This window comes from Carassius auratus, chromosome 41 (genome assembly GCF_003368295.1).
Source record: "Carassius auratus strain Wakin chromosome 41, ASM336829v1, whole genome shotgun sequence".
NCBI lineage: Eukaryota > Metazoa > Chordata > Actinopteri > Cypriniformes > Cyprinidae > Carassius > Carassius auratus.
In genome coordinates this window covers 21302132-21325068 of record NC_039283.1, presented here as the reverse complement: position 1 = coordinate 21325068, position 22937 = coordinate 21302132, and the positions used below count along the sequence as shown (strand labels likewise).

Below are 22937 nucleotides of genomic sequence, written 5' to 3'. Positions count from 1 at the left end.
GGTTCCTCCCTCGTTGATCTCTAGTTCTGCTGAGTATCAGCTCCTCATACAGGGAGAATCAAAAACGGGACCATATCGGGACTGTGGGTCATTGGCAGAAAACTGATTTCTCAGCTTTTCAAATTAGTTCCTATTAGCCACTCTAATCTGTGTGTTTTTGGCCTATTTATACAAGACTCTGTCCCCACTCCTGTAGGCAATTTTACAGTGAACCACAATTTGTCATTATTGTAAGTTGAATGAGTCCTGGTAGGGATGCACAGAAACAGATGTATGATGTAACAGAATCCGTGAGCTTGTTTAGATCAGTGGCAGCAGCATCGAAAACGCTCCAATCAGTGCAGTCAAAGCAGTCTGCTTCATTAGTCCATCTTTTTATAGTCCTTTTTACAGGTTTAGTTGATTTCAGTTTCTGCCTGTACATTGATAAACGATGAACCAGACAGTGATCGGAGAGCCTGTGGGACAGAGTGATATGCATCCTCTATTGTGGTCTAACAGTGGTCTAGTATATTATTGTCTCTGGCAGGACATGTAACATGATGTCTGTATTCTAGCAGTTCATGTGTGAGGCTTTGGTAGGTGAAGAAGCATGTTCCACTGCCATGTGATTTCCCTGTTGATTCTGAGTCACGATCCACTCTGAACAGCTGCATAATCTGGCAGAGGTGCAGAATTCTGCACAACACCGGCTCGATTTCCACACTTGCATGTCTTAAAACACTTGAACAGCACCGCTGCTCTGCCAGTTAAAATGTTCAGCAAAGCTTCTGGGTAATCAAAAACCAGTAGAAGATAGGTTTGTTTAGCAGTTCATCCTTAGTAAAACGTATTGTGTATGAAAAACAATAGACAGGAATTTTTTTTCAAAAAACATTAAAACAACTGGAGAGCTCCTCATTGAGGCAGCCATACACAGCCATGTTGATTTTAATAATTTGTGGTTACCATCAGGGTTGCCAGGTTTTCACAATAAACCTACATAATTGCTATCAAAACTAGTCCAAATTTGTTTAAGGGAGTCCCAAGTTAAAAGTCATATTCTGTGGGGTTCCCCTGCTAAAAATTGCATTCCAGGGCAGGGGCGGCGTTAGGGGTGGGCTAAGGGGGCTGGAGCCCCGAATGTTTTCAGTAAAGCCCCGAATGTTTTTATTACTACCATGCCATCAATGAGTTTTCATGCCCAATAAAGAAATTTATATTAGAATTTAAATAAATAAATAAATATCTCTCGACTCTCACGTCCACAGTGTCTGTAAATTTACCCAAGTAAGTTACACGTTGTCATTCACACCCGACAAAAACCGCCCACTGAGTCTAGTGCTTCTGACTGACATGTAAACTGGCCAACCATCGATGAGCGTCTGTACGATCCAGCCAATGAAATGAGCAGGCGGTTTGTTGGCGTGTAGTAATTTACTAGATCAATTTATTTCAAAATTAAAATGGATATTGCAAAATTCATCTTCTTCTTCTTCTTCTTCAAAAAGGAAGTAACCCCCCCCCTAACTTTTAATCTTATTATATTTCTTTTTCGGTTTTAAATTGTGTCTGATTTAATGTTACATTTTGATTCAAATGATTTGCGATTCCCAAACTGACTCAAATGATTCGCGATCCCGCTCCAACTCCCAAACTGGAGTCAGATGACTCAAATGATTCGCGATCCCGCTGCGAATTCCTGAACTGCTTCAAATGATTTGCAACCCCAAACTGAAGTGATTTGCGATCCCGCTACGAACTCCCGAACTGACTCAAATGATTCGCGATCCCGCTACGAACTCCCGAACTGACTCAAATGATTCGCGATCCCCAAATTGACTCAAATGATTCGCGATCCCGCTCCGAACTCCCGAACTGACTCAAATGATTCGCGATCCCGCTACGAACTCCCGAACTGACTCAATTGATTCGCGATCCCCAAATTGACTCAAATGATTCGCGAACCCGCTCCGAACTCCCGAACTGACTCAAATGATTCGCGATCCCGCTACGAACTCCCGAACTGACTCAATTGATTCGCGATCCCCAAATTGACTCAAATGATTCGCGAACCCGCTACGAACTCCCGAACTGATTCAAATGATTCGCGATCCCCAAATTGACTCAAATGATTCGCGATCCCGCTCCGAACTCCCGAACTGACTCAAATGATTTGCGATCCCAATAATACACATAAAAGTGTGCACATCGAGAGAAATAAACAGCAGATGTTCATGTTAACAACTTCTTTAACTTGAGCAAACGCTGCTAATACATATACATTTGTTAATAAAGTAAATAAAACGAAAACATGAATGTTTTAATGCTACTGAATAAAAATAAACGATCCACTCGAAAGTCTCTGCTCTTCATGACAGCACCTGGATCTTTTTTTTTTTTTTTTTTTTTTTTTTTTTTTTTTTTTTATTGAACACAGAACAAATAACATACATAGTACAGAGCATAGGACAGTCAGTGTAATATACAATTACATTAATTAGTTACAGGGGATCTAAAGAAAACTTCATAATATTTTAGGCATGTTAATGACTTTTTGTTTTTTATCAATTTCAATGAAGATATAAAACAATCAAATTCAATTAAAAATACTTTAAATATAGGGGATGAGTTTAAACATTTTTGTTTATGTATGTAGAATTTCGCCAGCAATATGAATAAATTAACAATGTATTCGAGACCTTTGTTTACATTATTTTCATAGTACATAATAATATCCTTTAAAGAAAAATAATATTTATCCTTTACAAGAGAAAAAATAAAATCTGCCAATTCTTTCCAAAACTTTTGAGAAATTTTACAATCAAAAAACAAATGTGTTAATACCTCTTTCTCATTTTTACAAAAAGAACATAAATCATCAATATCAGAGTATCTTGAAATTATTGATTTAACAGGGTAGATGGTATGCAAAATTTTAAAATGTATTTCTTTAGTTTTGTTATTAATACAATATTTAAACGGGATTAACCAAGCAGACTTCCAATTAATATTATCAATAATAGAGTTCCAAAAACATTTTCCTCTAGGTGTTATTTTATTTTGTTTTTGGAAAATAGTGTAAATATGCTTGTTATTGCATTTTTTACCAATCAATTCAAGACCGTTTAAAATTAATTTTGGTTTTGTCCTTACTATAGAGTTGTAGTGAATATGACTTTTAACCAGATGTACAAGAGTAGAAGGAATAGCTTTAATGACCAAATTAAATTCCTTAAAATGCACAGGGAAATTGTGGATTCGCATAAATTGTTCATAAGTTAAAAGATTTCCAAAATTATCAAACATATTAATCAGATGATTAATATCCCTGTTAAACCAATTCCTTAAAAATAAAGATCTATTGGCACTCATTATATTGATATTATTCCATATGAAGGCAGTGTGAGGAGAGAAATTGTGTGAGTAGCAAATTTTCCATGCTAAAAGCACTTGCTGGTGGAATTTTGACAATTTAAGAGGGAGTTTAGAAATGTTAAAGTCACAAGTTAACAGAAATTCTAAGCCACCTATTTGGTCAAAGAGACTGTGTGGGATGTGGTTCCAAAGGGAGTAACGATCAATCAAACATTTTTTAATCCAATTGATTTTAAAAGTTCTATTAACATCTTCAAAATAGAGTATTTCCAGACCCCCTTCAGCTTTCTTGTTAGTAAGAACTCTTTTCTTCAGTCTTTGGGATTTGTTTTTCCAAATAAAAGAATAAAACAGATTATTGATATCTTTAGAATAAGAATCTTTAACATATAAAGATAAGGCGGGATAGACAAATCGAGATAAGCCTTCTGCTTTACATAATAGGACACGACCATAAACAGAAAGATCACGTTGTAACCAACAGTTTAATAATGCTTTGGTCTTTTTTAATCTAGAGGAGAAATTTAAGCTTTGTCTTTCTGTAACATCCTTTGTTACAAGAATTCCTAGGTATTTGACAGAGGATTTCACTGGAATATCACTTATAACTTTATCATTTAAATTGTGTAAAGGAAGGATTTCACATTTGGATAAATTTAGAATTAGGCCAGAAGCCTTAGAGAAAATGTTGATGAAAGAGATAGCAGTAGGAATAAGAGATGAGCTCTTTAAAAATAAGGTTGTGTCATCCGCCAATTGTGAAATTTTAATTTCTTTACCAAAAATTTTGAGACCTTTAATTTGTTCATTATTAGCAATACCGATGGATAATAACTCGACAACCAACAAAAATAAAAAGGGGGAAATTGGACAACCTTGACGTACTCCTCGGTTAATGTTAAATCTTTTAGAGGTGGAAGTATTAAGTATTACAGAACTATTAATATCATTGTAAAACATTTTAACTACATTCAAAAATGTATTTCCGAATCCAAAAAGTGTTATAGTTTTAAATAAAAATTCATGTTCAATTGTATCGAATGCTTTATAAAAGTCTAAAAAGAAAATAACGGCTCCTTCATCAACATTCTCAGCATAATCCAAAAGGTCAAGCACAAGTCTAATATTGTTAGTTATGTGTCGTCCTTTCAAAAAACCTGATTGACATTCACTAATAATTTTATTCAAACCTTCTCGTAATCTGTTAGCAAATACTAAAGTAATTAATTTATAATCAATTGTTAGAAGAGAGATTGGTCTCCAATTTTCTATCAAATTTGGATCTTTATCCGGTTTAGCAATTAATGAAATTATACCTTGTTTCATAGTATTAGTCATTTCACCACTGTTAATACATTCATTATACATATTATAAAGAGGTATTTCGATCAGTTCCCAAAAATGTAAGTAAAATTCTACGGTCAACCCATCTATACCTGGTGCTTTCCCTTTTTTCATTCTTAACAGGGCATCTTTAATCTCAGAAGAAGTTATATTGGCCAAAAATCATGAAAATCTTTATCAATAATAGGAGAATGTTGATTGACTATTTTAATGAATTCTTCACAATTATATAAATCAAATTTGGAATCATATAGTTCTTTATAAAAAGAGTAAACAAAGTCAGAAATTGTTTTCTGATCCATACAATGATTCCCGTTAATATTTAAAGCAGTTAAAGCATTTCTTTTAACATTTCTTTTTTCAAGTGCGAAAAAATAACTTGTATTTTTTTCTCCCTCTTCAAGCCATTTCGCCCTAGAACGAATAAAAGCACCTTTAGCCAGGTCTAAATAGATCAAGTCTAGCTGGGATTGAATTGCGACCAATTCAGCTTCTTCCTCCTTAGTAAGATTGTGCTTATGTTCCAGTATCCCTAACTTATTAATTAACTCTAACTCATTTTGTTTATTAATTTTTTTTAGTTCTTTACTACGTTTAACTGCAATCCTTCTAACATTATATTTAAAAAATTCCCATTTACATTTAAATCCTTCCTTTACACCTCCCAAAATGTCATTTGCAAATTTTTTAACACTATTATTAAAGTATTCATCCTTAAGAAGATTATTATTAAATTTCCAGTACCCTCTAAGACAAGAATTCTCTTTTGTGCCTATAAGGGTTAAAGAAATAAGCTTATGATCAGTTAAAGGGGCATACTTTTGAACGATTTCCTTGACATATTGCAAGGCAGATGTAGAAATAAAAAACATATCAATTCTAGATTGCAAAGATTTGTCTTTGTTAGACCAAGTATATTCGGATATTCCAGGGTTGTAGAATCGCCAAGCATCAGTAAGAGATAAATTGGCACATAGAGAAGGTAAATTTGATTGTGCATCACGTTGAGAAGAACGAGGTGGATATCTATCACACAGATTATCCACGCATTCATTAAAGTCGCCTGAAAATATAACATATGAAGCTTGGAATGCATCAAATTTGCATTGAATAATATCAGAAACCTTTGCAAATAATGACTTATTCAACGTATTGGAATTGTGACCATAAATATTACAAAGTATAAATATAGTATTGTCTAATTTCACAGTCAAAATAACCCATCTTCCGTTTTCACACGCCACAGAGTTCAGAACGTCTCCTTTAAATCTGTTCAACAAAACCAAAACTCCCGCTGAATGCGAAGTGCCGTGACTGAAAAAAATAGATTTTCCCCATTGAGATTTCCAAAATTTTTCATCCAAATCTGTAGAATGTGTTTCTTGACAAAAAATAAAGTCAGCATCTGTCCGTTTTAAAAAAAGAAATAAAGCCTTTCGCTTCGTAATTTCTCGAACGCCCCTTACATTCAGTGACACTATGCTCAGAGAATTAAACTTAAAGTCCATTCCGAAAGAACTAGAACAAGAAAAAGAAAAAAGAAAGAAAAAATTCACAAATTACCAAGCTTCAAGACCTAATGTCTTGAAGCTGAAATTTACTATTCTAAATTAGAAGCCCCGGAGATGCAACAGGCAGTAAACAATTATAGGGGAAAAAAATTTATAATTCGCCCGGCAAGTAAGAAAATTTGAAGATGCCTTTAATGGTTTTTCCATCAGAAATCCATCAGTCATTAGTGTCAATCCTTTTCCCCTCGATGTATGCATGTGGACCACGAAATATAGCCCTTTTGCCTTCCTCTCTAGCCTTCTTCACCCTCGGCCACAGTTTTTCTCTTGCCGCTTTGTCTTCAGGCGATAGCAACTCAGAGATGCGTAGCGCATTGTCCAGTAAAAATCTGGAGTTTTTGGCTGCCCTCCAAATCGCGTCCCGGTAACGGCGCATCGAGAAGAGAACGATAATGGGTCGCTTATTTGGTGGCGTTGATTTGCGACCAATACGATGAACTACGTCCACCACCCGATCAAGCTGGTCTTTAACATCTGGAGCAACCTTCGCAAGAGCATCGATAGTTATCCGTCTGACATTTTCACCATCAGCCTCCTTCAAGCCATGCAATTTGAGAGACCAACGTCGAGTGTAACGTTGAGCCTCTGCTATATTAGACTTCAAAGTCGCGTTTTCGTCCTTTAAAGTTTGGATTTCTTTCTCCATCAGGGATAACCGTTCGTCGTGAGAGTTAACTTCGACGATGAGATTTTGTACTGAGGTTGCTAAACTATCCACCTTGGTCGAAGTGAGCTCCGTGGTTTTCTCAATCGCCGAAACCTTTAAGTGCATTTGATCAAGTTTCAAGCCTAGTGCATGAATAGCTTCAAGCACTTCCGAGGTGTTCTCAGAATCAGGTTTTGCACCAACTCGATTCCTTTTTTTGGCCGGAGAATCATTTTTTTGGGGTGTTTCAGGCAGACTAGGGAAATCGGCCAGGCAACAGGTCTCCATAACAGACTCGCAAGGAAGTTCCATCTCGTTTGCAACAGCGTTGTGATGAGAGGAGTGTTTCCTACTTCTCCTTTTGCCCATCCAAAACTTTTATTCCTTCAATACCATTGAGACGTAAGAGGTATCTTCGTATTAAAGAAAGTTAAATAGAAGCTGGGACATAATTTCCAGCTGCAAACTCCGCGCCTACTAAGGACAGAGATAAAGCATGTCTGATTAGAAGGACGCCATCTTGGCCCCCCTTCGACAGCACCTGGATCAGTGAGCTGCGTCTAGGGCTGATGACGTCATTTCCATGGAGGCATGTTGTACACGCCCCCGTCCATTGACTCCGCCCCCACTTCAAAACAGTGCCACAAGAGAGACGTGCAGAAAAGTGAAGCGCAAAGGAAAAATGGCTTCGCAAGCTCAAACTAGACTGACACGCAAAATAAAAGCAACGTTGCAAATAAATTAATAGATATGACCATGGAAAATATGTATTGCAAAACAAAAATGTATTGTTTCATTTGTTTTGCAATTCTTAATTTTTGTTTGCATAAAGCAAATGTATTTTCCTCAATACTTTAAATAAAATGTTTTAAATTTGTTTTTGTTTTTATTGTTTTTGTATATTTTAAACAAGGTAAAACTTTCTGATTTATTAAAATAAAAAAGTCACATATATGGATTTTTCTGGGCTAAGCCCCGGATCTCCACTCACCCTAGAACCACCCCTGTTCCAGGGTATATCATGTTATTGGAGTCGCTTCAACCCGCGGACAAGAAAAATAATCCGCGGCAACAGTGCTTAAGTAGCCCCCCAGCCGGCACATGACCGACCTGTTGAAATATGGTTGAAATAACGTCAGTTGTTGCAACGTTGAAACAACGTTGATAATGTTTAATGCTAAATGGTTGAAAAATGTTAACAAAAACATTTGTAAATTAACATAAAAAAAAAAAAAGATCTGTATATTGAATCAACTTAATGTCTTCAACAGCAACTGTAATGTGAACACAAGAAGGGTCAGATGTGTTCTGTGAGGTCCTGGCAAAATGAGATAAGAAAATCGCTTCCTTTATTATCTTTTGAAAATAGTAAAGTATAAGTTTACAAATGGGTAAAGAACATGCAACCTGCAGAAGATAAATACCTGTGTGTGTATTTTTGTATTGCTTTATCACAGATGCTCAAGTCAGATGCTCATCTGATGTTGTTGTGCTGCTGTTATGTGTTGATCCAATTTGCAAAATCGATATTATTTCAACGTTGAAATGCCAGCTACACTCTTGCTAAATGAATATTATGAACTATTATTTTTCTCTTTGAAAATTTTATTATTATTAATATTTTTTATTAGTAGCCTACTGGTCAATTTCGTACGCGGAAGAAACAAGATAGGCCTATAGCTACACATTTTCCACATGGCATCATATCGCAGACGCAGTCCAATCACTCGATGACGTGCCTCATCAGATGAGCTCCTGCTGAAGGTGAGTCGCGCGTACACTGATTCACCTGTCCAGCGCGCGCGCACGCCTGCTCACACTTACACACCTGCGCTCTCGTGAGACTCGCTACTGACCGGAAGAGGGAGGTTTCTATACCAGTGAAGAAAGAGCAGAGAGAGAGTGAAGTGAAGCGCTGTCCTGCCTGCCGGAGAATAGCTTCATTTAACACACAATAAAAGAGCGAAGGACTCCGGGGGAAGTGAAATACCAACGCGAATATCTTGAAGAAACCACTGATTTACTTCTTCATCTGTTTGATTCTTATCCAGGGGTTCATCCCAGAACCTAAAGCGGAGAGGTAAAGGTGATAACTTTTTTTTTTACTATTAAGAGCATTAATTAAACTGGAAGTAAACGAATAAAACATTAATATTTTATATATTCCCATTATGGTCATTTATATGCAATAATGATAAAAACAATTACTTATGAGGTCAGTTGTTTTTCCAAACATTTTCTTCCTTATGTAACTGACCATCAGGACGGAATTCGTTACATTGGATTCTTTCAGTTTTATACCGGATATTTTATAATTATTTTTATAATTATTTATTAATTTAAAAACTTTTAACTTACATTTAATTAAAAATAAAGAAAATAAATGTTACGTTAATATTTGGAAACAGAGACAAAAAGTCAATGTGTACCTGAACACAATAACATACTAAAATTCTTTCAGTCTTGTTTAATTTGAAACAAAATGTAAAGTTATAAATGATTAAGTAATTTATTATGGTTCAGCCAGTTTTAATTTAATTATTAATGAAGAAACTTTTAGGAGTGAGTAGCAAGGACATTAATGAATGCACAAGTTAAGTTTAGGGCAACAATGTTTTTTTATTTATTTATTATCATTATTATTATTATTACGTTGAAAATATATATTTTTACAGTGATTGTTAATATCAGCACTGACTGTAACTCTCTGAATTATTTCTCAGTTTGCCCTTTGGTTTATTTAACTTGCTTAACCCATATTTGTCCATGACAGAGGTAGGATTACTTTTTAAAAGCATTTTCCGTGACTTTTTCAGGTTCGAAGAAGCAACAGAAGGTTTTGAGGAGGAATCATAAGAATCTGTTCCAAGCTTAGTTTCCAGTTTTCTATTTTGGATAAAGATGCCAGAGAAGAAGATCGGTGAGTAGGCCTGTTTCTCTGCTTTTTGACATCAGACGACTGCTGTGTTAAAGATTAACAGAGATGGGTCATGTACTCGATTTGTTTTGGTCAGTATTGATCTGTGTATTACTTTGACAAAAGGCCAAAAGGTGTGAAGACATGATGTGATGTGCCGATACAGCTATTTACCTGCACAGAAAAGCTTTTCTTAGACTAGAATTTACTTTTACTTGTCAATATTTTTTTAGGATTATGGATTATATGTTCTACACCAAAACAGTTCTTTATAGTGAATGCTTTTCATTGTAGATGTCGGACTTGAACATTTCAGTGCTGATACATTAGGTAAAGGTTCCTGTGGTGTTTTAATTTGGCTGCAAAATTTAAATCATCCAGGTATGACCAAGAGAGAGAGAGAGACAGTGAGTGAGAGAGAGCAGTGTACCATGAAGAATACAAACCCCGACTCAGACAAAAGTACTACTTGTTCTCTGGTCACATGGGTCATGGCAGGTGCTGTAAACGTTCTGAGGCATTTGGGAAATTCTCAGGAATCAAATGTGAGAGAGCAAAGAGAAAAAAAAAAAAAAGCATCATACTGTTTCAGTTTTGTTCTGACCTCTAATGTAACTATTCAAAGCTGGGTCCGTTGAGAACCAAGGTGTGATATGGATGATCTCATTTTCACTTGTTACTCTTCTGTTTCAAGCGCATAGTTTTTTAGCATGCATCAATGACCAAGACATTTCACAACTAGAACTGTAACTGATGCTGTGTTTCAGTCCAACATCTGATCAAGATTTAAAATTTGCTGTGTTATTAGAAGCCCCCTGGAAAGCAGCTTAATAGCATAATTCACGCAAATTATTTTCTGCTTTATACACCTTAGGGTAAATGACATGGTGTAGGTCCTTTTTACAGTGCGTGCCATAGATTGTAAGTTCATGTACAATTAATAATCTGACTAAGGTCTATTAATTAAAAGTTTGGGGTCGGTGCGATTTTTTTGTGAGTGTACAATATTTCTTACATACTGTAGTGTATGTAAGAAATAACGTTAGTGACTTTAGTTAATTATCTCAGCTCTTGGTGTTTGAAATTAAATTCAAAGAAAGTAAAAACAGAAGCCCAACACCATTTTTCTCAGCATGTGAGAAACATCAGTCTAACATCACTTTCCTTCTGTAATATTTGTGACCATTACCTGTGATTCCCTCAGAGAGTATGGATCATTAAGCTCTAGCATGAACGAATTTCCCAGCAAACACATCACACCTTGTTCTCAAAAAGATAGTCCACCCAAAAATGAAGATTATATAATAATTTACTCATTTACTTTGTCATTCCAAAGCTGTATGCTTTTCTTTCCTCTGTGGAATACAGAAGGTGATATGTTTAATATGAAACAATTTTGCATCCCATTAACTACTATAGTATTTTTTTTTTGTCCATACATTGGAAGACAGTGGTACGGAGCCCCACACACGGCATGCAGAAAAAAAAAATAGTAGGCTTAATCTTGTGAACGAGTTACTATTTAGTTCCCTCGATTTATATATTGTGCGCACAATTTACTATTTCTTTCCCTCGAATTATAAATTATTTGCACAATTTACTATTTCGTTCCCTCAATTTATAAATTGTGCGCACGATTTACTATTTCATTCCCTCGATTTTTAAATGATGTGCACAATTTATAAATAGAGAGAACAAATTAGTAAATTGTGCTCACAATCTAGCAAATCAAAGAAAATTAAATAGCATTCGTTTTCATGTTTTAGTAAACCGAGGGATCGAATAAGTAAATCGTGTGCACAATTTATTAATTTTTTCTTGCATGTCATGTGCGGTGCTCCATACAATGAAACCCAAAATGCATGGTTACCAAATGTCTTCAAAATATATTATTTTTTGTCATACAGAAGAAAAAAGTATGACAGAATTTCCTTCGAGATTTTTATAACTTTTTTTGTGCTTGTTTGATTCATGAGGATCATAATACTGTAAAGAGTTGTTTCTAGGTTATAGGTCCTATGTCAGTTCAGTCCTGATGCAGAGCTGCAGCAACCTGTTTTGTGTCTTTGTTTGCTCTGGGGTTATCAGACAGCACAGTCTTTGCTTTGCTGTTGTCTGATGTCGCATGAGATGACTGTTAATCATCACACCAGAGCTTCTGCACAAGCTCTTCACAGTCTGGAAAACACATGTTTTGTGATGTTCCACAAGACAGCCACATGTGCAGAACCTCCTGTGCATCTAAGCAGAATCTGAAGCCCGTCAATCACAAAATCCTACATGTCTCACTCCTACATGTACATGTTTGTTTGCTAAATATTATTAAATTAATATTATTAAGTTAATTCTGATTATCCCTGATCATTCTTGTGATGGAATGTAGTTTAGTTGGAGCCTTGGCTAATTAGTTCAGAAATCCACGTCATGCTCATATCAGATGTGCATATTCATATATAATTCAATGGAAATTATAAATTATATATTATAAAAAATATTATATGTAATGTTTTACAAAACTTTAATATATATATAATATTACATACATAATATATATTTAATATACCTAAATAATTTTGATTTGTATAATTGATAATTGATAGTGTTCCTGTAGCTCAATTGGTAGAGCACTGCTATATCAAGGTCGGGGATTCGATTCCGCGTGAACATATGATAGGTAAAAATTGATAGCCTGAATGCACTGGAATTCGCTTTGGATAAAAGCGTCTGCTAAATGCATTAATTTAATTTAATTTGATAAAGAGACAAAGGAAAAATAATTCAGTATTCATAATTTTCCCCTTCATTTTTGATTCACATCAAGAAAATAAAAATGAATTAGGAGAAACAAAAGTTGTTTACACACACTCAATATATAGTTTTTTTGTTTTGTTTTTTTTAATCTTATGAATATCTTCGAGGTCATACTGAAATCATTTGATTCCAGACTTTGGTATCTTGGCAAATCTTAACACAGTTGCCTCTAGGACATTGTTGACATTTTCTCTGAACCTATAGCATCTTTTAGGTAACTCTTGTGAGATTATTTGGGTCTTTTTATTTCAGGATAAACATCTAAGAAGCAGGATGCATACGTCATTTGTATATCAAAGTCATATTTATATGTGGATGTGTTTTATTTGGAATGATAATAGTTATGAATGAGCAAAACTGGTCAGTGCTTTAAACCTTTAAGCCTTGGTGAATGCTCAGTGCATGCAGGAATGGATATGACTTTATTGTTTGGTCACTTAACACTGACTTAGTTACATTTTTAGGAACATATCTCCACACACACACACACAGACAGACACTGGTCTGTGTGTGTGTATGGAGAGATAGCTGATCATGGCACTGAGATGATGTCCTATGTTTACTTTAGCAATAAGGAATTGATGACTTTGGACTATTGATCTCATTCATGGTTGTACTTTTCTTTTATCAGCTCTGTCATGCTTTATGTGTTTGTGCACAGGCATGAATTTTAACATTCACAAAATCTTAAACTACTGCTTTAAATATATGTTTTGTCCTGTTTCTGTCCTACAGGAGGTCCAGGGATGAGTATCTTCAGCTGGTGTCGGGTGGTCGCTGCTGTAGCTCTGATCTTGATCATACTGGGAGGGCTGGGAGCCGCCATCTGGGCCCTTGGTGAGACTTTCTGCTTGCTGATTTAATGAAATACCGCAGTCATTCCAGAGACACTTTACACGTGATGTCGTTTTTTCAGTCACGTATCTTAGAACAACAGAAGATACCGGATTATTTGAAGGTAAGCATTGTTCATTTGTACTCATATTTGAATAAGATCTATTTAATATGTATATATACATCATATAAATGTATAATACTTTTAGTTAATTAAGATATATACATTATGTTGCTTAGTTTTTAAAAATAATGCTGCTTTTATTCTGAAATTCAATAACAACTTTAATTTAACATTAATTTAACATTTATTATGTTGCTCTCTTATGAGAACTTCTTTAAACCCCCCCCCCCCTCCACATCAATCTACACTCCACGCACCATATACTGACAAAGCAAAACAGAATTGTCACAAATTCGTAAATTTATAAAAAATAAAAAATGAAATAAGTACATTGCCTAAGTATAAGTCTCAAGCTCTGTCAGGTAGGATGGGGGCAGGCAGACACACATTTTCTGGTTTCTCCAGAGATATGTGATTGGGTTCAAGATCAGGCTGTGGCTGGGCCACTCAAGGACATTCACAGAGTTGTCTAATAACACTCTTGTTGTGTGCTTAGGGCCACTGTCCTGTCGGAAGATAAACCTTCTGCCCAGTCTGTAGATGAAAATAATATATTGATTATATTTATGTTTTATTTAATAATTTAACATTTTAAAGTAAAATGAAATGTAAATGTATAATTAATATTCTTAAATGTATCATTTTGAGCTATAATATTGCTTTACACTGCTGTATACTCAGGGGCATGTCTACATGATGGTCAGGGGTGGCACTGGTCCCCATGAAATTTGGCTTGCCACCCCAGGTGATCCCAAGCAACCCCCCCCCCCCCCCCATAGGCTTGTAAATTTCCAATTGCGTCTGGCAGTGGCGGATCCTGGCATGTACAGCTGCCTAGGGCCACTTTCTTCTACTCTTTATACTTAATTTTAGGCAGTTTCTATCGTGTGATATGACAAATATCGAGAGCACATAACGTTACATGATTAATGTAATGTGTGAGGACCAATCTCTCCACTCACAAGCGGATTTTACTCTCACAAAACTGGTCATGTGCTTTTAAATATACAATGTTCTTTTATGCATTGGCTCAGATATTGTGTGTACATGCTCAAACGTTGTCTTCGCATTACTGAAGACCAGAAGAGCCTCTTTTTCTAACTCAGGTGAAGAGTAAGCTTATCTCACTATGGAAGCGAGCTGATTATAGTCAGCCTTCTCTAGTTATTTATTTTATTAATAGCCTACTTGTTTTAGTTAAGCGCTGAAATTGTGAATATGGATTTATTCAATAATTTTGCATGCAAAATGAAATTTGTATTTTGTTGTTTTTGTATATAGTTTTCCAATTAGTGCATCAACCAGATTCCAGAAATAATCACTGAGGGTGCTTCTGAAATTAGATAGGGGGCTCTAGTCTTAATGCATTTTCTCATATGTTGTCCCAATTTGCCATGGTTATCACTATGTTTACTTCGATATCATACTTACTACTTGCTAGTATAATTCAACAAATGGCGTCCAGTTATAATCTCAGAAATAAAATAGCATTTCACATTTTCAATCCCAGTGGAAATGTTGAATGAGGTCATGCTGTGTGCATTGCATCGTATGATGCAGTATTACACTGTGCATTCTGCTTGCATGCTATATCCATGCAACACAGAGAGTGTGTCCGGTCATCTTTAACAGTATGAACATGCTCACAGTCTTGATCATGTTTTGCAGTGCAGGTGAGCGCAGCAGACCAGAGGCTGCGAGTGTTCGACTCCACCCAGCGGAGATGGAAACACGTCTGCTCATCCAGCGCCAACCAGCTCATAGCCAACATCAGCTGTGAGGAGATGGGCTTCGTCAGGTAACAAACACACAACACGTACCAGGTTCACAGCTAACTGTGTTTCAGTCATGTCTTGATTTGTGTTTTCTTCTATATTCAGAGCAGTGAATTACTCAGTGACATGTGCTCCTGATAATAGTGGTGACAAAGATTTCTTCTGCGTCAAAGAGAGTGAGTTAACATATGGGAAGAAGATAAAAACAGCCCTCTATCCTTGGTGAGACATTGCCATTTCATATGACTAAAACTAAATATATACAGCATGGACATTACCAAATTCAAATGGAAAGATCTACTTTGAAACCCCCATCAACCATTGTTTTAATATAATGAAATATTTTTTATTAATATTTTGCTTGCAAAAAAAAAATTGATTTCATCAGAATACACAGCTAATTTTAAATGGCGATCAAATCCATCATCATATTAGATATGATTTCTTAAGGATCATGTGACATTGACAACTGGAGTAATGGTTGCTTAGAATTCTATTTAGAATTTTAACAAAAACTAAACAATAACTAAATGCTAAAAACCGGTAAGCTCTCTAAAACATTCTGTTTAATTTCTGTTACAGTAAATGTGACAAAGGTCAGATAATTCAGGTGATTTGTCAGGGTAAGTGCTACAACGCAAGCATATTTGTAGCATATTGAATATTTGCACTGCACATGGTTTGCTATTTGTTTGCTCTCCATCGCTGTAGACTGTGGTCGTCGTATGCTGCCTGAAGAGCGGATCGTGGGGGGAGTGGATGCCCGCCAGGGTTCGTGGCCGTGGCAGGTCAGCTTACAGTATGATGGAGTTCATCAGTGTGGTGGATCCATCATTTCAGATCGCTGGATCATCAGTGCCGCACACTGCTTTCCTGAGTGAGTGACATACACTTATTACTACTATCTTTTCTAAAACATGCTTGCAACATCCTGAAAGATGCCATCAACAGGGGTGTCCCAATTTGTGTACATATACACTATTTTATGGTGTTTTTAGTATAAATAATAATAGAAAAATTAAAAAAGAAAAAATACACTAAAAATTTCTCGATGATGCACTTAATTAACAGACAAAAGCGAAGTCTGGAATGTTTAGTTTTAATTAGACAATGGAGGGGGAGGGGCTATCAGACTCTGATATCGGATGACAGAATAACTGATTGCGTGCTTTAATACCTTGAAAACTCATTGTTCTTAAATTACTTTCATCTTAAAATTATTTAAAACATTAACTATACCCATTTTTAAACTACTTCACACTTTCTGGCTAGGCTTTCTCAAACCAACACCAAAATTTGGTGCCTGTATCCTCAGGAGGTATCGTCATGTTTCACGCTGGCGGGTTCTGATGGGAACGATCTACAACACTCCCATCAGTAAGAACGTTGTGATCGCTGAGGTGAAGACGGTTGTCTACCACAGCAGCTACCTGCCCTTCGTCGACGCCAACATTGATGACAACAGTCGAGACATAGCAGTCCTGGCACTGACAAAACCTCTGCAGTTCACTGGCAAGTTTTTACATTTAGTTACACTGAGTTTTACATTGAGTTTCAATGAAAATCCAGCTCCATATAAATGCATATTAAAGTAGGGTGACCATGTCCTTTTTACCTGAAACATCTTGACGAGGATTTCTATATTGCCAAATAAATCCAGGTTTTTTTTGTTTTTACTCTCTGGTTAAAATCTTTTATCTTTTAAATGTTACTGTAAATGTCATGTTGAGTTTTTTTGTGTGTTGTGTTGTGTCAAGGCATTTCAGTACACAAGTATTTGCATAAAAGAATATTATAATATAATTCATAATAGAAATATGGCTCTGTGGAACATGGACAACTCTTTACTGGCAGCAGTTTAATCACAGTCTGTTATGAGTTGTTTTTCATTAGGTTCTGGTATGTTACAGGTCTGTCTGACTGAACACTGAGCATTATAGTTAAACCTCGCTCCGGTCTCAGGTTGCTCGTCCTGAGAACAAAGCTCCTCTATTTCCAAGTGGCCTTGAGTTGAAACAAGATAATACAGGCAGAAGTTTCTAGAAGGACAAAGCTTTGCCTCATCTCCACAGTGCTCTGTAACCATTAACTAGAATGTTATTTCTGGATGGAATATTTTGGATTTGATTCTGAAAATGTATCTTTTCCCAATACGAATTCAAAGAAATAGAGCATTAGAAGCTAAAAATTGCTCATTGTTCCCTCTAGTGTCCTTTGTTGTGTTTGACCGTGTGAAATGGTTTTCTTCTCAGTTGACATCAGATGTTTTGGTGTTTTAGATTATATCCAGCCAGTGTGTCTTCCTACCCATGGCCAGCGTTTGGCAGATGGGCAGATGGGTACAGTAACCGGCTGGGGTAACATGGAGTATTATGGTTAGTAATCTCATGCTGTCATACTGTCTCTGAAGTGCTGTATTCCACTGTTTATCATCTCTTTTTAGTCTGCCTGTCTGGCTTTGGCCTTTTTTTGTCAGTGAGCTGTGTGAGTGATTATGAGTCAATACACTTATTTGTGATAGAAACCTAACAGGCGTATCACATCATTCCAGTGTTGTTATCACTTGTGAAAAAGAAGTGTGCTTAATCGTATTGAATGTGCCCTTGTAGTGTACAACTCTACAAATCTTAAAGAATATTTTATAAAAAAGGTACTTGCAAATAAGATATAAAAAAACATAAAATGCTACTTTAAGTCTATTTAAAGAGAGTACACATTAATGATGGTTTCTTAATGCACTTTAATGCTGTCAAATGATTTTTTTTAATTTAAAGTTCATTTGAAATAGTTTCAACAATCCTTCATAAAACTGTTAAGAAGTACACTTGATGTGTTGAAATGTATATTTACAAATTTATTTAAAAGCATGACATACAGGTTTCAATTAAAATTACTTTCAAGTACATTAGAAAGTACACAAAGACGAGAAGTATTTATAAAGTTAGATATGTGACCCTGGACCACAAAACCAGTCTTAAGCATCAATTTGTCGAAATTAAGATTTATACATTATCTGAAAGTTGAATAAATATTCTTTCCATTGATGTATGGTTTATTAGGATTGGACAACATTTAGCAGAGATACAATTATTAGAAAATCTAAAATCAGAGGGTGCAAAAAAACTAAATACTGAGAAAATTGCCTTGGAAGCCGTCCGAATGAATTCTTAGCAATGCATATTACTAAACAAAAAAGTGTTGATATATTTACGGTAGTAAATTTACAAAATATATTCATGGAACATGATTTTTACTTAATATCTTAATGAAAGAAAAATGTATAATTTTGCCCCATAATATGTTTTTTTGGTAATTGCTACAAATATACCCCAGCGACTTAAGAATGGTTTTGTGGCCCACAAACTTTGAACAAATGTTCTGTTAATGTTACTAGATGAACAAAAACCCAAAGTGAGTGAGAACATTCCCTGTTAGCTGAGTATATGTCATGGCATTCACAATTATATTTTCTATGTCCCAACAGTGAGAAAAAGTAAAGCAAAAGTTACTTTCAGTAAAAAGGGGCAATGCAACACACTGTGATTAATGGATTTTTATAATAGTAATGCAATTTTGTTACAAATAACAATGCTTTTAAAGGCATAGTTCATCCAAAAATGTAAAATCTGTCTTTATTTACTCACCCATTTTGTCATTTCAGATCTGTATTATTTAGTTTTTTTCTGCTTTGATGAATGATGGTAATGACTTCCATTCAAAGTAAAGGGAACACTTTTTTTTAGGTTACCAACATTCTTCAGAGTAACTTCTTTTATGTTCCACCAAAGCAAAGAAAGTCATGCAGATTTGGAATGATGTGAGGTTGAGTAAATGATGACAAAAATTTTCATTTTCAGGTGCACTATCCCTTTAAAAATGATAATTCCAACAAGACTTGAAGTCAACAGTAGACAGTAGTTTGAAAAAGCATGAATATTCCTTTTAAGAGATTTCAGAAAGTTTATACAGTATCTCTTGCAGGCACTCAAGCCAACGTCCTCCAGGAAGCCCATGTGCCCATCATCAGTGATGTTGTTTGCAATGGCCCGGATTATTATGACAACCAGGTCACAACCACCATGTTCTGTGCTGGTTATGAGAAAGGAGGAACCGACTCCTGCCAGGTATCCACCACTCAGCTATGACATCATCAGTCCAGATGGACAGAGCAGCTCATGTCCACTAGAGGGCGACATTCATACCTAATGTGCAAGATGTGGCTGTGTGGAATTGTGAAGTTATATGAGATGTGATACTGTCTCTCATATGATGTCAGGGGGACAGTGGTGGTCCTTTCGTAGCATCAGATGTCCTGTCTAAGACCAGCCGTTATCGTTTGCTGGGGGTGGTGAGCTGGGGTACAGGCTGCGCCATGGCCAAAAAGCCCGGCGTCTACACACGGGTGTCACGCTTTCTGCCTTGGTTATCCACAGCCATGAGGGTGAGTGATGCAGGATGATGTCACACTTTCAACAGCATATCTACATATCATCAATACAAACATTCTCTCACATTTATCTCCATAGATGTATGAAAACTCCCCAGGGGTCCACAAAATGGCACGAGCGGTTACACCATAGCCATTCAGAGCGGACAAATGCTTAATATAAGACTGAAATGTTGCCCGTTGAGGTCAGATGTTGCTCGGATCAGTCTGCGATCAGACGTCTGGTGTTCATCAGATGTTCTGTGATGATCAATCTGTCTCAAGGACAATATCTGACCCACGGAGGCCAAGAACAATTTCTGATGCTGTACTTTTAGGGTTTAATATGTTTATGAACATAGCATGTTTTATTAACATTACAATAAAACATGCTATTTTTCTCTGAAAATCTGTATAATGCGATATATAAGGTAATAAAATTAGCAATTTTGGCTAAACCCAAAACCACTCATAATACATGTGTGTATATATATATACATACATAAATATATACATACATACCTGTGTGTATATATAAACTTTTTTTTTCACACACAAAACCAGTTGATAATTTCAGGCTATAGGGTATTTTTATCCTACTTTATTGCAAAACAAATTAAATCCATGTTCATATTCAGCTCTAGTTCATTTACTAAAAAAAATAAACAAAGAAACATAAAAAAATCTATTAATTTAAGTAATATAATGCTGTACAAACAGGCATAACATGGACACCAGACAGTAACACACACACACAAACACAATTTTTTCACAGTCCTAAATCTGACAAGAACTTTATAACAACTTTAGCTCAATCTACAGTATTTATATCAAATTTGTTTACTAGTGGCACAGGTCCAGTCAAAACCTGTAGTGCATGCACTTGTAAGAACATTTCACCGAATAAGACAGGCCTCTGTGACATGTGCCATCATTAAATGTGTACTTAAATAGGTTTTATGAATTGAAATGGCAAGAATGGTGACGTTTCATGAAAAATACACATCTGATGTATTTTACATGTATTATATTATATTTTCTCTTCTTTTTTCTTAAAGTTGCCCCTTTTATGCCATTTTTACAGTTCCTAATATTATTTTGGGAGACACCTACAATAGGATTACATACATGCAAGGCCAAAAAACGCTTTTGTTTTTTCAAAATATGCATTTAATATCACCTAATTTTCCAGCAATTCTCAAACGATTCGTTTGAAGCAGTTCAAAGATTCAATGTCTCTAAACCCCTCCTTTCTGTGAGCCTGCTCTGCTCTGATTGGTCAGATGGCCCAGTCTGTTGTAATTGGTCTACGGCGTACAGCGGTGTCAGAAATACTACACATTTTTCAATAGTTCTGTATTTTGAACGCTCTACTGAAAATATAAACCTCTATTATTTCTAACACTTACAGGTTGTGATTCAGTGAAGCAGCTGGTCCAGATAAACAGGGTACCTAGCCATCTTTCAAAAGCAACCGTTTCATGAATTCGGTGTTGAACTCCCCGAGATTAGAGAAGCAATTGTCAGTTAAATGACATGTTTGTGGGCCGGGCAACGTAGAACATAGGCGCACATTATGCAAATATATTACCCACGTCAAGGAACTGGGATTCAAATTCCTAATGACTCGTTTAGGCTTTAGAGAGCTGATTCTTTATTTTGGGAATAATAATAACTTTATTTATCATGCACTTTACAATATTGCTGATCCTTTACATTCACATACAGCTTAATTACACACTACATGAAAAGCAATATTGGAAATGGCATAATAGGGGCAATTTAAAGATGGGTTAAGCATTGAAGTGACATGCACAAAATGTAAAGACACAAACCAAAGACTGGTTTAGAGAGCAGTATGAATAAACCGTGGCAGTCAGTATTGTTGCTTATATTGTTGTACATATGAATAGATTCCTTACTATATGCAATGCACTGATTAATTCAATTGTATGTCTAATTTTATGATAAGCTGCTATATTGTTATCCAGATTTTGTACCGCAACCTTCTGAGTAACATTTTGTAGTAATTTGGTAGCTCTTTATGCCTGTTGAATATGAAAGCAATAAATCTAAAAAAAACATTTGGCTTTTGTTATATAAATATGCTTATTTTTCTGTTTTCATGTTCATGAAACTAATTGATATGAATATGTGTACAATACAGAATTTCTGACCTTTGACATAGTAATCTCACTTTTCTATTTCATTTTTATTTTTGTGTGCCACCCATAATATGACTTTTAAATGCTGAAATAAAGCCTTTTTTTAATATTAATACTTTGTGGTTATTTTTGTTTGTGCTTTAGAAACTTGACATAAAATCATCTATGCATTTAATGATTTTTATATATAAATCATACTTAGCTGTGTGTAAATAACACACACTCACACACATGCACGCACACACATGTTTTTATGTTAATGATGAATAAATGTACAATATAAAAAATTCTGACCTTACACATAAACAGTACTTTTTACTGTATATACATGATTTTAAATACTGAAATAAAGTAATTAATTTTATTTTTAATAAAACAAATGTGGTTATTTTTATTTGTGCTTAAAAATGGTCAAAAGACATCTAAGCATTTAATTATCTATATTAATAAATGTGTAAATGTTCATGTTAAAAGTTTATTTTAATTTAATTTCAACATGTATATACACAAAAATGTTTTGCTTATTACAGTATTGTCCTTAATTGTATTATTATTATTATATGCCTGTATTATAATGTGTATAGTTGTTTAAATCCTGTTAACCGCTCTAATTTTCACAGTTTTCTGATGGTATTTAAATTAATTGAACACATATCAAATCTTTCCTTCATAAAAACTACTTGGCATCCATGGAATCATTGCTGGGTGGAAAAAATGTGTCTTTCTAGCTGATGTAAATTTTTGTTTTGGCAGTAAAATGCCTTATACTCAAATGGCAGTTCAGTAATGCTAGGATGGAGGGAAAGCATAAAGAAATCAGTGCTAAGCACACAAGGAAGTGGAAAGAGAGCGACACTCGTGGCTGTAAAGGTTGGAATAGTGTATGTCCCAGCCCAGCCTAAAACTTTCTTGTAAGAGGTCCTTGCAAATGAGCATCCTCCATCCGACAGGGTGTTTTTCAGCGCAG

General features: G+C 35.4%; 1 protein-coding gene across 2 annotated transcripts; it reads left to right on the top strand.

Moving 5' to 3' along the window:
- Positions 1-8642: 8642 nt before the first annotated feature.
- On the top strand, positions 8643-22034 carry LOC113059255 (serine protease hepsin-like). 2 transcript variants are annotated; one of them, XM_026227614.1, is made up of 13 exons: positions 8643-8998; positions 9735-9838; positions 13382-13483; positions 13563-13604; positions 15273-15402; positions 15485-15601; positions 15962-16002; positions 16091-16256; positions 16695-16891; positions 17659-17754; positions 19361-19503; positions 19656-19820; positions 19906-22034. In XM_026227614.1, exons 2-13 carry the CDS (start codon positions 9820-9822, stop codon positions 19957-19959), a joined length of 1272 nt encoding a protein of 423 aa, XP_026083399.1. In that variant the 5' UTR covers positions 8643-8998; positions 9735-9819; the 3' UTR covers positions 19960-22034. The 2 variants fall into 2 exon arrangements, with proteins under 2 accessions (XP_026083399.1, XP_026083398.1); XM_026227613.1 differs by having other exon boundaries at positions 8643-9004.
- The last annotated feature ends 903 nt before the right edge of the window (positions 22035-22937 follow it).